This window comes from Salmo salar, chromosome ssa25 (assembly GCF_905237065.1).
Source record: "Salmo salar chromosome ssa25, Ssal_v3.1, whole genome shotgun sequence".
NCBI lineage: Eukaryota > Metazoa > Chordata > Actinopteri > Salmoniformes > Salmonidae > Salmo > Salmo salar.
In genome coordinates this window covers 27,848,565-27,863,173 of record NC_059466.1, presented here as the reverse complement: position 1 = coordinate 27,863,173, position 14,609 = coordinate 27,848,565, and the positions used below count along the sequence as shown (strand labels likewise).

General features: G+C 47.0%; 1 protein-coding gene across 15 annotated transcripts in view; it reads left to right on the top strand.

The window, feature by feature from the left end:
• map4k4 (mitogen-activated protein kinase kinase kinase kinase 4) overlaps nt 1-14,609 on the top strand; it is a 104,933-nt gene that overhangs the window by 67,869 nt on the left and 22,455 nt on the right. For 4 of the 15 annotated variants that reach the window (XM_045707735.1, XM_014173828.2, XM_014173832.2 and 1 more), the window contains exons 5-17: nt 344-454; nt 541-631; nt 799-929; nt 1,331-1,385; nt 1,629-1,707; nt 1,876-2,051; nt 2,207-2,279; nt 2,398-2,608; nt 3,735-3,896; nt 3,996-4,097; nt 10,200-10,355; nt 11,908-12,156; nt 13,900-14,006. In XM_045707735.1, the coding sequence (XP_045563691.1) occupies nt 344-454; nt 541-631; nt 799-929; nt 1,331-1,385; nt 1,629-1,707; nt 1,876-2,051; nt 2,207-2,279; nt 2,398-2,608; nt 3,735-3,896; nt 3,996-4,097; nt 10,200-10,355; nt 11,908-12,156; nt 13,900-14,006 (1,703 nt within the window). Of the gene's footprint in view, nt 1-343; nt 455-540; nt 632-798; nt 930-1,330; nt 1,386-1,628; nt 1,708-1,875; nt 2,052-2,206; nt 2,280-2,397; nt 2,609-3,734; nt 3,897-3,995; nt 4,098-4,959; nt 5,400-10,199; nt 10,356-10,685; nt 11,463-11,907; nt 14,007-14,609 lie in introns of those variants that run through there. The other 11 variants (XM_014173834.2, XM_014173831.2, XM_014173833.2 and 8 more) reach the window with 8 other exon arrangements.

Genomic DNA, 14,609 nt, shown 5'->3' with positions numbered 1-14,609 from the left:
TAAGTATATTTAAAACCAAATACTTTTAGACTTTTACTCAAGTTGTATTTTAATGGGTGACTTTCACTTTTACTTGAGTCATTTTCTATTAAGGTTTCTGTACTTTTACTCAAGTATGACAATTGGGTACTTTTTCCACCACTGGTACCACGTCTATTGTTTTCACAGCTGTGTCTCTAACCTTTTACATCTACACTGTTGTGTGTGTGTGTGTGTGTGTGTGTGTGTGTGTGTGTGTGTGTGTGTGTGTGTGTGTGTGTGTGTGTGTGTGTGTGTGTGTGTGTGTGCGTGCGCCACGCATATGTGTACATGACTAACTCGCTCTCTCTCTATGGGTCTCTAGCTGGTGATGGAGTTCTGTGGTGCAGGCTCCATCACAGACCTGGTGAAGAACACCAAGGGCAACACACTGAAGGAGGACTGGATCGCCTACATCTCCCGTGAGATCCTCAGGGTGAGTCTACTTTTACTTCCTACACGCTCCCCCTGCTGTTGCATGCTGGTATCTGTGGTCTCATGATGGTCTGTGTTTCTCCTCAGGGGTTGGCTCACCTGCACGCCCACCATGTGATCCACCGTGACATCAAGGGCCAGAACGTGCTGCTGACTGAGAACGCTGAGGTCAAACTGGGTGAGTTCACTGGTTTCAACCGGTTTGAGATGATTTGATACAAGAGGCTAGACTGGTTTAAACTTGTTGAAATTAGTCTGATTCAAACTGAGGCTGGTTTGAAACATGATACATGGGACTAAACTAGTTTGAACTGGTTCTGACTGGTATTCTCCCCCCTCCTCCAGTGGACTTTGGTGTGAGCGCCCAGCTGGACCGGACAGTGGGCCGGAGGAACACCTTCATCGGGACACCCTATTGGATGGCGCCCGAGGTCATTGCCTGCGACGAGAACCCAGACGCCACCTACGACTACAGAGTAAGATGCACTCAATAACACCATGCTGCTATCTGCTAATGGTTGTCAGTGTCCAGTTGTATGTAAAGTTAGTTGATTGATAGCTGCTTGCGTTTGTGCCATTGTATGTGGCTGTGTAGGCTGATGGGACAGTACAGACAGTACAGTAGCAGGTTGGGGTAGATGTTGTCATGACCAGAGAGGGTGGTAATACCATCCTATATAGATGCATGCATGTATAGATACACACACACACACACACACACACACACACACACACACACACACACACACACACACACACACACACACACACACACACACACACACACACACACACACACACACACACACACACACACACACACACACACACAATGGTGGCTGTGTCCATATCTCTCATAGTGTGTTTTCTCCTGCAGAGTGACTTGTGGTCCACTGGAATCACAGCTATAGAGATGGCTGAGGGAGCTCCTCGTAAGTACAGCCACTCTATTACCACCCATAGGGCGGCGCACAATTGGCCCAGCGTCGTCCAGGTTAGGGGAGGGTTTGGCCTGGGTAGGCAGTCATTGAAAATAATAATTTGTTCTTAACTGGCTTGCCTAGTTAAATAAAAAAATAAAAATGTAAATTACTATTGGACTTCTACAGTACTATTTTTTTCCAGCAAGCTAACCTGGTTGAAATTATCGGTGTTTGTTTTGTCTTGTCTTCCAGCGCTGTGCGATATGCATCCAATGAGAGCGCTCTTCCTCATCCCCAGAAACCCTCCTCCTCGACTCAAGTCAAAGAAATGGTATGTAACTAATCTATTCCCTTGTGATTTCAGACATTTAAACCACGATTTTACAATCCCACTGTGAAAAATGATACTGGTGAAACTCTTTCATAGCTCAGCTGACATCACCTGGTAGATACAGCATAGGCTTATAAAAGTAACAAATGGCTCCTCTCCGCTCCTCAGGTCTAAGAAGTTTTGCAGCTTCATTGAAGGCTCCCTGGTGAAGAACTACACCCAGCGGCCCCCCACCGAGCAGCTGCTGAAACACCCCTTCATCAGGGACCAGCCCAACGAGAGGCAGGTCCGCATCCAGCTCAAAGACCACATCGACCGCACAAAGAAGAAGAGGGGGGAGAAAGGTGAGTCTTAGACATACTAATAACACACACACACACACACACACACACACACACACACACACACACACACACACACACACACACACACACTAGTCTTCTCTAAGACATCTCCAGAAGACATTTGAAACATTCTCACCCTTTCCTCTCTTCTCTAGATGATACAGAGTATGAGTACAGTGGGAGTGAAGAAGAAGAGGAGGAAGCTCAGGAGCAGGAGGGGGAGCCCAGGTAACTAACCCACATGGATCAATCCAAAAACTAGCCAACATACTAATAGCAAATGCGTTACCTAACATGTCTTTTCGGTCCATAGCGCTCCATATTAACGTATCTCTTTGTCCCGTAGCTCCATCGTGAACCAGCCAGGGGAATCAACCCTGCGTAGGGACTTCATCCGTCTGCAGCAGGAGAACAAGGAGCGCTCGGAGGCCTTGCGCAGACAGCAGCTCTTGCAGGAGCAGCAGCTCCGGGAGCAGGAGGAGTACAAGCGCCAACTACTGGCAGAGAGGCAGAAACGCATCGAGCAGCAGAAAGAGCAAAGGAGGAGGCTGGAGGAGGTATGAGAGAGAGCGAGTGTGTCTGTGTGTGTCTAAGTTTGTGTACGTGTGTGTTCTTCCACCCTGTTTAATGGTGTGTGTGTGTTTGTTCCTTTTACTTTGCAGGCTGCACCCATAAATTGTGTATGTATGCATAACATGTTTGTGACCGGTCAACACACTCCCCACAGACATTTCCCTCCTCGGTGTTGTTTTCAGTAGTGATTAGTGTGTTTGTGTACAGCGTCTGGGTTCTATTCCCTAATTGGCCTTCATCTCTTCCAGAGTAAGACCAGAGAGCTCTGTCTCTATCTTAGCCTCTCTGGGAGACCCGGGCCAGAGAGACTCTTCTTCCTCAGTCATTAGCTACTAGAACATGCTGGAGGGAGAAATCTTCTGTTTGTCTGTTTTAGTCTGCAGAAAACAGCACAGCCAATTCTCTGACCCATGCCCTATATGCAGTAGTCCCCATGATATTACCATGTCTAATGTCTCAGCTTGGAACCTCTTTAAAAGACACACACAACCTGTAAAATGGAGTCCGAAAATCACACATTTTCCAATACAGTTTCGCATACATCTTGACAGCCTCAAGCTTTCTTATGATTAATGAGCAAATGCATTTATGAATCATATTATACTGTAGGTCTTGGGCTAGTTGACCAAGGGGCATGAGAATGTGTGCTCCTGGTTTAGATATCCCCATCTGCATGTTGAAAGGTTAAATATGGAGAAATGCTACTTCATGATGCAGCCAGGGACCACCATAGTGTACTTAATAAAACTAGGGACCACACACACAGTGTCCTGCGGGTCTTACTCTTATGGCGTAGAGCTACTTACTGTACTTATAGAGATGATTTCATAAATCAATGCTAATGAGCCAATTTTTAAGAGACTGCCAGCCGTACTGTAATTTGATATGGTGATGATAAGCCTACAGGTAAAACTTGGCACCTCCATAGTGTAGTTAACTAACTGAACCCTGGGAAGCAAGACGAGCACAATAAGTAATGGCTAGCTTTTCTCATAATGGCCAGATATGGTGACCATAAACAAGACAGCTAACTAGCTCAGTGTGTTAACTGATAGTGATGTCAGTGCTCCTGATACCTGCTCTCTGTTGCCCCCCTGTGGTTGTCCACAGCAACAGCGTCGAGAGCGGGAGATGAGGAGGCAGCAGGAGCGTGAGCAGCGGCGCCGCGAGCAGGATGACAAGAGGCGTATGGAGGAGGTTGAACGCCGGCGTAAAGAGGAGGAGGAGCGCAGGAGGGCAGAGGAGGAGAAGAGGAGGGCTGACCGTGAGCAGGTAGTAGAACTCTCCATTGACAACATTCTCCTTCATAGTACTTGTAGTTTTCCCTGACACTGATGACCTGTGTGTCTGTGTGTGTGTTGTTATTGTCAGGAGTACATCCGTCGCCAGTTGGAGGAGGAGCAGAGGCACCTGGAGATCCTGCAGCAGCAGCTGCTCCACGAACAGGCCATGTTACTGGTGAGACCAAACTCTGTAAGCCTATCTATCTACTTCTACCCATCTAGATATCTCCCATTATCCATCTGTTCTTCTAATCTTCTAAGTCATTGGATTGTAATTTATGGGTTTCGCTCCGTAGTAGGGTGTTGGAGAATGGCTAGCACGTTTTAGATTTATTAAAGTCACACTACTCTAACTACTCTAACTGTCTCAAGAAAATCTGGTCAGAGTATGTCACAGTATGGCAGATCTGAAGGGAGCTAACTATTGAGCTTGGAGGTTAGGAATTCTCTGGGCCAAGTTGTGGAAGCCAGAGTGTTTATTACAGTTCTGAAGTGATGATGTCATCAGGATGTGTCCTATCTACAGGAAGAGGGGGGTTTCATTGTTTCTTTCCCAATGTTCCTAATTCTGCTGAGACGGTGTGTTAGCGGACCTGCATGGCAACGTGTTTATATTGTGTATGTTGTTGAAGGCCTATGTTCCTCCAGGGGTTTGAGAAGAGGACATTAGATAATGTGAGGATATGATCACTCACATCCTTCCACACCATCACTTAGTTCCCACCACCATTGTGTGTCATCGATTCTGTTCCACGGTCTTACTGTCCCCCACCATGTCTTCTTACTCATCATCAGCTTTTAGCGCAATTCATTTTTCCTTTACATTTTAAACCAATATTTGGGCTATACTGGAATAGTCAATATTCTCAAAGCATTCAAACAGAATAATTGGGTCCCGGTGAAAATGCAAATCCTTTAAACAGTTTCCTGGTTACATGGATACAGCATCTACCATTAAGACACCAGCCCTCATTCTACATAACTCCTTAAATTAGAACAGCACACACCATGGCAAGTTTAGATGATGCACCACCACACCTCCCTGCACTCAGGAGCACACGTGGAAGGAGCTGGAGGAGCAGCGTAAGGCCCAGAAGCTACAACAGCAGGATCAGTCCTACCTACTGCTTCTCCAACAGCAGCCCAAACCCCTGCCGCCAGCCACCAACAGGCCTCAGCCCCCACAGCAACTGTTGATTCAAGAGAGGATCAAGTCCCCACAGCAACTGACTTTTGACCGCAAAGGCCCCGCCACAATCAGAGAGGTGAAACCCAGCTCCGTTGCCATGACACTACTGCTGAATGCTACCATTGCTTGTGCTGCTGCTGTCATAAACAGCTGTTTAAGAATACTATCTACTGTAAGCTGTAGGGTGTGCATCTTTATGTGGGGTGTGTGGCTTGATTGCTGGTGTGAGGGACTTTCACTTTATTGGTCATATTACTATTCTTGCTCAGGATGAGACGACGCTCAACAGTTTCCTGTGTGTATCAAGAATGTTCTACCACCCAAAGGACATCCAGCCAACTTGACACAACTGTGGGAAGCATTGGACTGAACGTGGGCCAGCATCGCTGTGAAACGCTTTCGACTCCTTGTAGAGTCCATGCCCTGACGAATTGAGGCTGTTCTGAGGGTAAAAATGTGGGTGGGGGGGTGGTTGTAAGCAACTCAATATTAGGAAGGTATTCTTAATGTTTTGTACACTCAGTGTATGAACTACAGATACAGCCCTGTCTAAACTACCGACCCATATCCATTCTACTTTCAAATGACAGTCTATTAGCGTTTCACCATTCCCCAATCTGTCCAATCAAATATTCTAAATATTCAGTGAAGAGTACTGTTTGGGATTTACATTAGCAGACGCTCTTAGCGAGTTACAGTTAGTGCATTCATCTTAAGATAGATATGTGGGACAACCACATCACACACATCACTTCACAATCACTTTATTGAGGAAAAATACATACTTTATCAGCTAAGTCAACGCTAGTGGGGGGGGGGGGGTGTTTGATGGCACAAGCAGGGAGCCCAGCCGACAGCGTGTTGCAGTAGTCCAGACGGGAGATGACAAGTGCCTGGATTAGGATCTGCGCCGCTTCCTGTGTGAGTTAAGGTCGTACTCTACGGATGTTGAAGAGCATGAACCTGCAGGAGCGAATCACTGCTTTGATGTTTGCAGAGAACGACAGGGTGTTGTCCAGGGTCACGTCAAGGTTCTTTGCACTCTGGGAGGGGGACACCGTGGAGTTGTCAACCGTGATGGAGAGGTCTTGGAGTGTGGAAGCTTTCCCCAGGAGGAAGAGCAGCTTCATCTTGTTGCGCTTGAGGTGGTGGGCCGACATCCAAGCTGAGATATCTGCCAGGCACGCTGATATGCGTGCCGCCTCCTGGGTGTCAGAAGGGGGAAGGAGAAAAGAAGTTGAGTGTCATCTTGTCATCACAATGATAAGAGAGACCATGTGAGGATATGACGTAGCCAAGTGACTTGGTGTATTGAGAAAAGGACCTAGAACCGAGCCTTGAGGGACACCAGTTGTGAGACTACGGGGCGCAGACACAGATCCTCTTGACATCACTTGGTAGGAGCAGCCTGCCAGGTAGGATGCAATCCAAGAGTGTGCAGAGCCTGAGTCTCCCAGCACTGAGAGGGTGGAGAGGAGGATCTGATGGTTCACCTTGTTTTTTTACCTTTATTTAACTAGGCAAGTCAGTTAAGAACAAATTCTTATTTTCAATGATGGCCTAGGAACAGTGGGTTACCTGCCTTGTTCAGGGGCAGAAGTACCTTGTCAGCTCGGGGATTTGATCTTGCAACCTTTCGGTTACTAGTCCAACGGTCTAACCACTAGACTACGCTGCCGCCCCTGTTTAAGGCAGCGGATAGATCCAGGAGCATGAGAACAGAGGAGAGAGAGTCAGCTTTGGCAGTGCAGAGAGCCTCCGTGACACAGAGAAGAGCCGTTTCTATTGAGTCAGCCGTCTTGAAGCCTGACTGGTTAGGGTCAAGAAAATCATTCTGAGAGAGATAGTGAGAGATTTGGCCAGAGACAGCACGCTCAAGTGTGTTGAAAATAAAAGGGATACCAGTCTGTAGTTTGACGTCAGATAGGTCGAGTGTTGGTTTCTTGAGGGGAGTGACTCTGGCCATGTTGAAGTCAGAGGGGATGCAGCCAGTGGTCAGGGATGAGTTTGAGGAATGGGAGAAGGTCTCCAGAGATGGTCTGGAGAAGGAAGGATGGGATTGGGTCGAGAGGGCAGGTTGTCGGACTGCCGGACCTCACTAGTTGCAGGATTTCATCTGAAGAGAGAAGGAAGAAAGAGGTCAAGGCGAAGGGTACTTCTGTGTGAGTGGGACCATTGGACACAATAGACTGAGTGAATGAGGAGCGGATGTCGTCAACCTAAAGAGGTTGACAAAGTCATTGGCACAGAGGGAGAGGGAGGGTGTGGAGAATTGAGGGATTCAAACGTGTAAAATAGTTTCCTAGGGTTAGAAGCAGAAGCTTTACATTTAGAGTTATAGAAAGTGGCTTTAGCAGCGGATACAGAGGAAGAGAAGGTATAGAGGGAGTGAAAGGATGATAGGTCCTCCGGAAGTTTTGTTTCCCTCCATTTAAGCTCAGTTGTCCACAGCCCTGTTCTGTAAGCTTGCATTGAGTCACTCAGCCACGGAGCAGGAGGGAAGGGCCAAGCCAGCTGGGAGGAAAGGGGACAGTGTGAGTCATAGGATGCGTAAAGGGAGGAGAGGAGGGTTGAAGAGGCAGAATCAGGAGATGAGGAGGAGAGAAGATTTAGCAAAAGGGAGAGAGGGCAGAAGAGGAGAGAGTAGTGAGAGAGAGAGCAAAGATTGTGATAGCGCATGACCATCTGGGTAGGGGCTGTGGCTAGGGTTGGAATAGAGGGAGAAACAAAGTAGTGATCAGAGAGACCTGGAGGTTGGTTGCAGTGAGATTAGTAGGCGAACAGCCTCTAGTCGTGGGAGGGGACTGGGAAAGGGTCCGTTCAAAAGAGGCAAGGAGGGGAAAGGAAGTTGGAAAGAAATTAATCAAATGCAGCGATAGATTACAACAATGTTAAGCTTGAAATGGACAATTGACAGTGACAGCATGGAATTTAAATGAGGGTGAGTGAGAGAGAAAAGAGAAATGAGTAGCCCTGTGCCACCTCCACGACGACCAGATGCTCTTGGACTATGAGAGAAAACATAGTCAGATGAAGAGAGAGTAGCTGGAGTAACAGTGTTCTCTAGGGTGATCCATTTCTCCGTCAGGGTCCAAAAAGTCAAGGGACTGAATGGCAGCATAGTTCCAAACGCTGCCAGAGACCCAGAATTCCACATGGGTCTTGTGCCCATGGTACACTAAATTAGAAGGGTTGCAGCCAAGGGGTGTGGAGCGTCTGTAAAGCCTACAGGGAGAGGAAAGAGCACACCTCCCGGTACCTATTGCCGGTACCAAATTGGATGCAGTCTATCACAGTGCCACCCGTTATGTCACCAAAGCCTACTACCCATATACTACCCACCACTGCGACCTGTACGCTCTCGTTGGCTGGCCCTTGCTTCATACTCGTCGCCAAACCCACTGGCTCCAGGTCATCTACAAGTCTCTGCTAGGTAAAGCCCCGTCTTATCTCAGCTCACTGGTCACCATAGCAGCACCCATCTGTAGCACGCGCTCCAGCAGGTATATCTCACTGGTCACCCCCAAAGCCAATTCCTCCTTTGGCTGCCTTTCCTTCCAGTTCTCTGCTGCCAATGACTGGAACGAACTGCAAAAATCACTGAAGCTGGAGACTCATATCTTCCTCACTAACTTTAAGCACCAGCTGTCAGAGCAGCTCACAGATCACTGCACCTGTACATAGCTCATCTGTAAACAGCCCATCCAACTACCTCATCCCATACTGTATTCATTTATTTAGCTTGCTCCTTTCCACCCCAGTATCTCTATTTGCACATTCATCTTCTGCACATCTATCACTCCAGTGTTTAATTGCTATATTGTAATTACTTCGCCACCATGGCCTATTTATTGCCTTACCTCCCTTATCTTACCTCATTTGCACTCACTGTATATAGACTTTTTGTTTTCTTTTTTTCGACTGTATTATTGACTGTATGTTTTGTTTATTCCATGTGTAACTCTGTGTTGTTGTACGTGTCGAACTGCTTTGCTTTATCTTGGCCAGGTCGCAGTTGTAAATGAGAACTTGTTCTCAACTAGCCTACCTGGTTAAATAAAGGTGAAAAAAAAGCTAATTGCCTAGGAGAGGAGAAACCACTCCCCCTCCAATACAGCCACTGATTACAACGGCAACAGTCGCAAATTGCCCTGCTACTTAATCCTGGTTAATGTGTCAACAATCATCTGCAAGTTAATATCAGTCAGCAGTTCCCACACCAAGTAGGCTACTGTGAAGACAGGCAGGACTTAAAGTAGATGGCCCTAGATAGCAAAAAGACGGTACTAGACAACAACCGTTTTAAGACAAAAATGATACTTATCACTCCTGGAGATATCAGGAGTCCTCTGGCTATAGAATGAAGCACAGTTGCTAAATGGAGACAAATGCCTGTTGTCTGATAGAGATGCAGCATCTTGGACATTTTTTAACTGCCCACTTCTTTATATTTATATCCTCTTCAAACGAAATGATTATGAACATAATACTTGAAGCTAGGCCTCCCGGGTGGTGCAGTGGTCTAAGGTAGCTGTGCCACCAGAGATTCTGGGTTCGAGCCCAGTTCTAATAAATGCTGTTGTTGTCGCTATCCTAGAGCTAATGACCCAGTCTGATATAGAGGAGGCTCATTAGGCCTTGCTCTGCTGTGTGTCCCTGGTTCTGCCCTCTAGCCTGACCTGCTGCTTACATTATCACCTGCAGGGAAAGAGTCAGGAGGACAGGGGTCCAGAGTCTGGATTTTGTCCGCTGAATGGTTGAAACTAACCTGTCTCTCCTATCCTCAGGTGCAATACTAAACAGGTCTTGTTTTGTTGACTGTCATTGGCACAGGAGCAAAGCAGGCCTCCTTTGATGCACTAATATATTATGATATATGATGAACAAACCTCCCCTGTTGTTCTTCATGTCACAATATCTCTCTCTGGTTGTCATGTTGTGGTAATGCTTTCTAGTCCCTGCTAGTGTGCCTGTTGTTCTTCATGGTGGTCCTAACTGATCTTACTACTGACCCTCCCACTGCTACTGTGGCTCAGTCCTCTTTGGCCGGGTGACGGTAAATGACTCTGTCCCTCTCTCTGTCCTGGCCGTCTGTCCCTCCAGGCCGATGAGAGGTACCGTAAGAACATCCAGGGTTCTCCTCAGGCTGCCCAGGTTAAGGTCCAGCCCCCAGTTCCTCCCCGCGCCGCCGAGACCGTTGCTAATGGAAACGCCCCCGTGGCCGCCCCGCCCGCCATGCACAGACCCATGGAAGCCCAGGTAACCACGGCAACCAAGATGGCCTACCGGCAGTAGCTTATTCCTCCGTTCCTCCTTAATTATTTTTCCAATTCCTTCTTCTTTCCAGGTAGTTCTAACAGGGTGGTCTCTCTCGCTCTCTCTCGCTCTCTCTCGCTCTCTCTCCGGGTTGTGTATCAGTAGTGGTGTCTAACTAGCTACAGTAGATGGCTGTTCTTGTGTTCACAATCTGTCTCTTCTCTCCCTCCCTCCCTCTGTTCTAGCCTCCGTTCTAGCTGAATTCTTTCACTGTGTGGAGAAATATGGGCGTTGTTCTCTGTCCCTTAATGATGACATAGTTGAACTTTCTAGTCCCTTACAGATGACAAAGTTGACCGTTCTGGTCCCTTAATGGGTTCCTCCAATGTCTTTGAAACTTCCTGGGGGACAGCCTATCCTCCACCACTGTGTTAGTATCAAGTCCAGGATGCTTGCTTCTGATCTGGCCACTCACTGTTCAATACCAGCTTCACCCACTCACTCTACCTCTGACTGCCTTCTGTATTATGTGTGTGTGTGTGTGTGTGTGTGTGTGTGTGTGTGTGTGTGTGTGTGTGTGTGTGTGTGTGTGTGTGTGTGTGTGTGAGTGTATGCATTGCCAGGTTGTTGGTTGAGATGATGAATTCTTTATAAAAGTATAGCTGTTACATTGGGACTGTGTGCTAAACAACACAAACACATCCAGAATTCATCTTTCTGTTTTCACAGTGACTCAGTATATTTCTCATCTGCTCAGGGAGAAAGATTCAACCAGCCCAGCATGAATACAGTCATTGTTACAGTTCACCATTCAGGGCAACATTCTTTTTTTGGCTAATGTCATGGTGATTAGATGAAACATTGTTGAATTTGGTGGCAATGATGATGATGTAATTGATTGCTACATTTTTTAGCCATTTAAATGCATTAGTCACTTCACTCGTTAGTGACACGTCATTAGAGACAGATATGAAGCGTGATGACATGGGCTCGTTACAAAAGACTCATTTGTTGAGGGATACGTCTCTTTCTATGGGGCTTCATGTCTGAGGGCTTCTCAGTGCATATTTGAAAGTAATAGGACATGGAATAAATTCAGCTATAAACCTAGTATTGATATGTTCCTATTGGATGACACTCTTCTCAGTTACTTTTCACCAAAAAAGTCTCCTTGAATATGTGCATGCCATATGTGAGTGTGTGTGATTGTCTGTCCATGCATGATGCTAGCTCATCTGTGTATGCCTTGTTCATGTGATCCATGCTCATTCTCACAACTGGTGATGAGACTGAGCACCAAAACAGGTGGCGCTGTCGCTGTCTGTGATGTGAACCAATCAAATCTGTCTTCCTAAGACTTCACATTGGTTGCATGACCGCTCCACCCATTTTTATGCTTTCTGAAGCTTCAGTATCCAATCACTGTCTGCTGCCTGTGTTTGTGGTCTTGTTCTTTTGATGTGTCTCCCTCCTCCTCCTCCCCCAAACCTCCCCCATTCCTCCCAATGTGTCCTCCCCCTCTGATGCACCCCGTCTGTCTATCTGTCTCTGGAAGGTCCAGTGGTCCCACCTGGCCGCTCTAAAGAGCAGCATCGCCACTCCCCCTCTCGTCTCACGCTCTCATTCCTTCAGTGAGCCCATCGTCCCTGGCTTTGCACACCTCAACCTGCGCTCTCAGGAGCAACACCATCAACCTGCACCATCACCATCATCATCATCACCCGCACGCACTGACCTGCAGCCCCACCCCCAGCCTAGGGCCACTCCCCTCGAGAAGGCCCCCACAGACGACTCCCCTCCCAGGGTAAGAACAGGCCTATCCCCTGGCAAAGGCGAGTGGACTGGTAGTCATTCGACGGCTTTACTAGGAAGTCTAAACTGTAGACAGGTAGACTGGTAGTCACTAGATGGCCATGCTGGAGAGGACAATACTGGAGTGAATGAGCAGAGTGACGTTGTCTCAGTAATAGCTAAGATGGGGTGACCTCCTAGAGCTCTGCTGCCCGACCCGAGCCCGACGGGCCCCAACATTATACATCGGGTTAGGGCAGGGTAAGGCTTATTTTTTCATCAGTAACTAAGGTACAGGCAGGGCTCGGGTATCACTAAGTTCATCATTAACATTTTGAAGCTGAGCCGTTTACTTGTGCTCTGCTGCGCTGTAAAGTCATATCTAACTAAGATCATAAAATGTTGTTAGAAGTGCTTCAACCTAGTCAAATATAAAACAGGAGAGATTATTTCACTGAAAATAATTATGTTACTTGAGTTTTGAGTGAAGAAAAGTAGCTAACTGCTCTCTGTCTCGTCATTGAGCAGAGCAGCCCAAGCAGAACCGTTGCTATGGATACTCTCAGACCCAGAGCCGCCATGGTAAAAGCACATGCAGAGTGAACAGAGTGCATGAGCGATTGACGGACAGAGAGGAGCAGCTAATGGATTTACTAATGGAGGAAGTTATTTCTGATTTCGGGTTTTGGGCAGGGCCGGGCCTTGAATTTGTCAGAATCAATCGGACCTTAATGTCGCGGGCATGGCTCGGGCTCTGACTTAAAATTCATGCCTCTGCAGGGCTCTACCACCTCCTCACCCTGGCCTGCTGAGAGGATTCAGAGAGAGCAGAACGTTATGAAAGGATTAGAGGTCCATTTTCTGTTCTCTATTCCCCTTCTATTGTCTCTCCTCACAGAAACCTCCCTCGTTCAGCCTCCCAGACCTCAGAAGGAGACTGTTTTAAAAATAGCAGAGAAAGAAAGCTGCAGCAGAAATCACTTGAATGCTGAGTGCTTTTGCATCTCAGCATTTTAGAAATGCTCCCAAATGAGTGGGACGCTGGAGGCTATCACAAATGAGGGGTAGGATTCCGTCTGTTCAAGGAAAATATTCATCATGTTGAAATACAGACGTTGGCCCCTTTCTTTGCCCCCATCTGCACAAATTAGAGGTGGAATTATTGTCCTCTCTTCACATAGGGCCTACCTATCAAACATCACTTCCTCTTTTTTGGTGAGGTATGAGTATGTCATTTTCTGTTCTGCCCCCTCCACTTCCCAAGCGAGCCTCTGTTAGTCTCAAATCAATGTCAGGGTTAGTTAGAATTCCTTCTGAATGGAGTGGCTGTTTGTTCTGTTCTGCTCTGCTCTGGATGCTGCGCCCTGTTCTTAGGCTATTTTCCCTCCTGTCCCCTGGAAACTACTACAGAGGAATGCTAACAAATCAATAATATAGCCTGACAACTGTGTTTGTGTTAAGTCAGGGGTTGATAAGGGAAGAGTGTCGATATAATGCTGTCTTTTGCTGTGTATCAGACCTAACTCTGTTTCAGTGGGATGGCTTTACACAGTGTGGGTATGGGGGGGAACATCATTTGGACATTGTAGAAACGTTGTCGGGACCTTGTAAAGACGTCTTAACAGTGTGTCCAGCGTTTGTGCTCCTGGCACCCCTATGTCACGCTCTTTCATGCATACACACGCGCTCCGAGTGTGTGTGTGTGTGTGTGTGGCCGTAGAGTTTGTGTGAGAGCTGGCATCTGTCTGTATGGAAGGTTCCTGTGAGGACAACGTCCAGGTCTCCAGTACTGTCACGCAGGGACTCCCCTTTCCATGGCAATGCCACGCCTAGCAACCCGGTGAGCCAGAGGAAAGCCAGCAGGTACCTTTTCATGTCCCTCTGTTTCTTTTTCTATCAGCCCTTTCTCTGTATTTCTCTGTCCGTCTCTCTGTCTGTCTCACCCTCTATTGTTTTTTCACCATCCCCCTCTCCTTTCCTCTCTTCTCTCGAGTGTTCAGTACTGTAATGTAAAACCTCTTCACTGTGTGTCTGTCTGTTCTCTGTGGAGTCCTGGTCTTCTCTGTGTGTGGATACTGTGTGGGAGGGTTTTATGTAACATTACTCACTGCTCTGCCCTGTGATACATATCCTTGTCTCCTATTTGTGTGTGCACACCTTTTCTCTCTTAGCAATTCTCTATAATGCTGAGCTTCATCTCCTGTGAGACTTTGTGTGCATGTCTGTGTCTATGAAAATGTATGTGTCTATGTGTCTGTCTATTAAAATGTACCGTACCAGGCAAAGGTTTGGACACCTACAGGTTTTTTCTTTTATTTTTACGATTTTCAACATTGTAGAATAATAGTGAAGACATCAAAACTATGAAATAACACATATGGAATCATGTAGTAACCAAACAAAGTGTTAAACAAATCAAAATATATTTGAGATTTGAGATTCTTCAAAGTAGCCACCCCTTTGCCT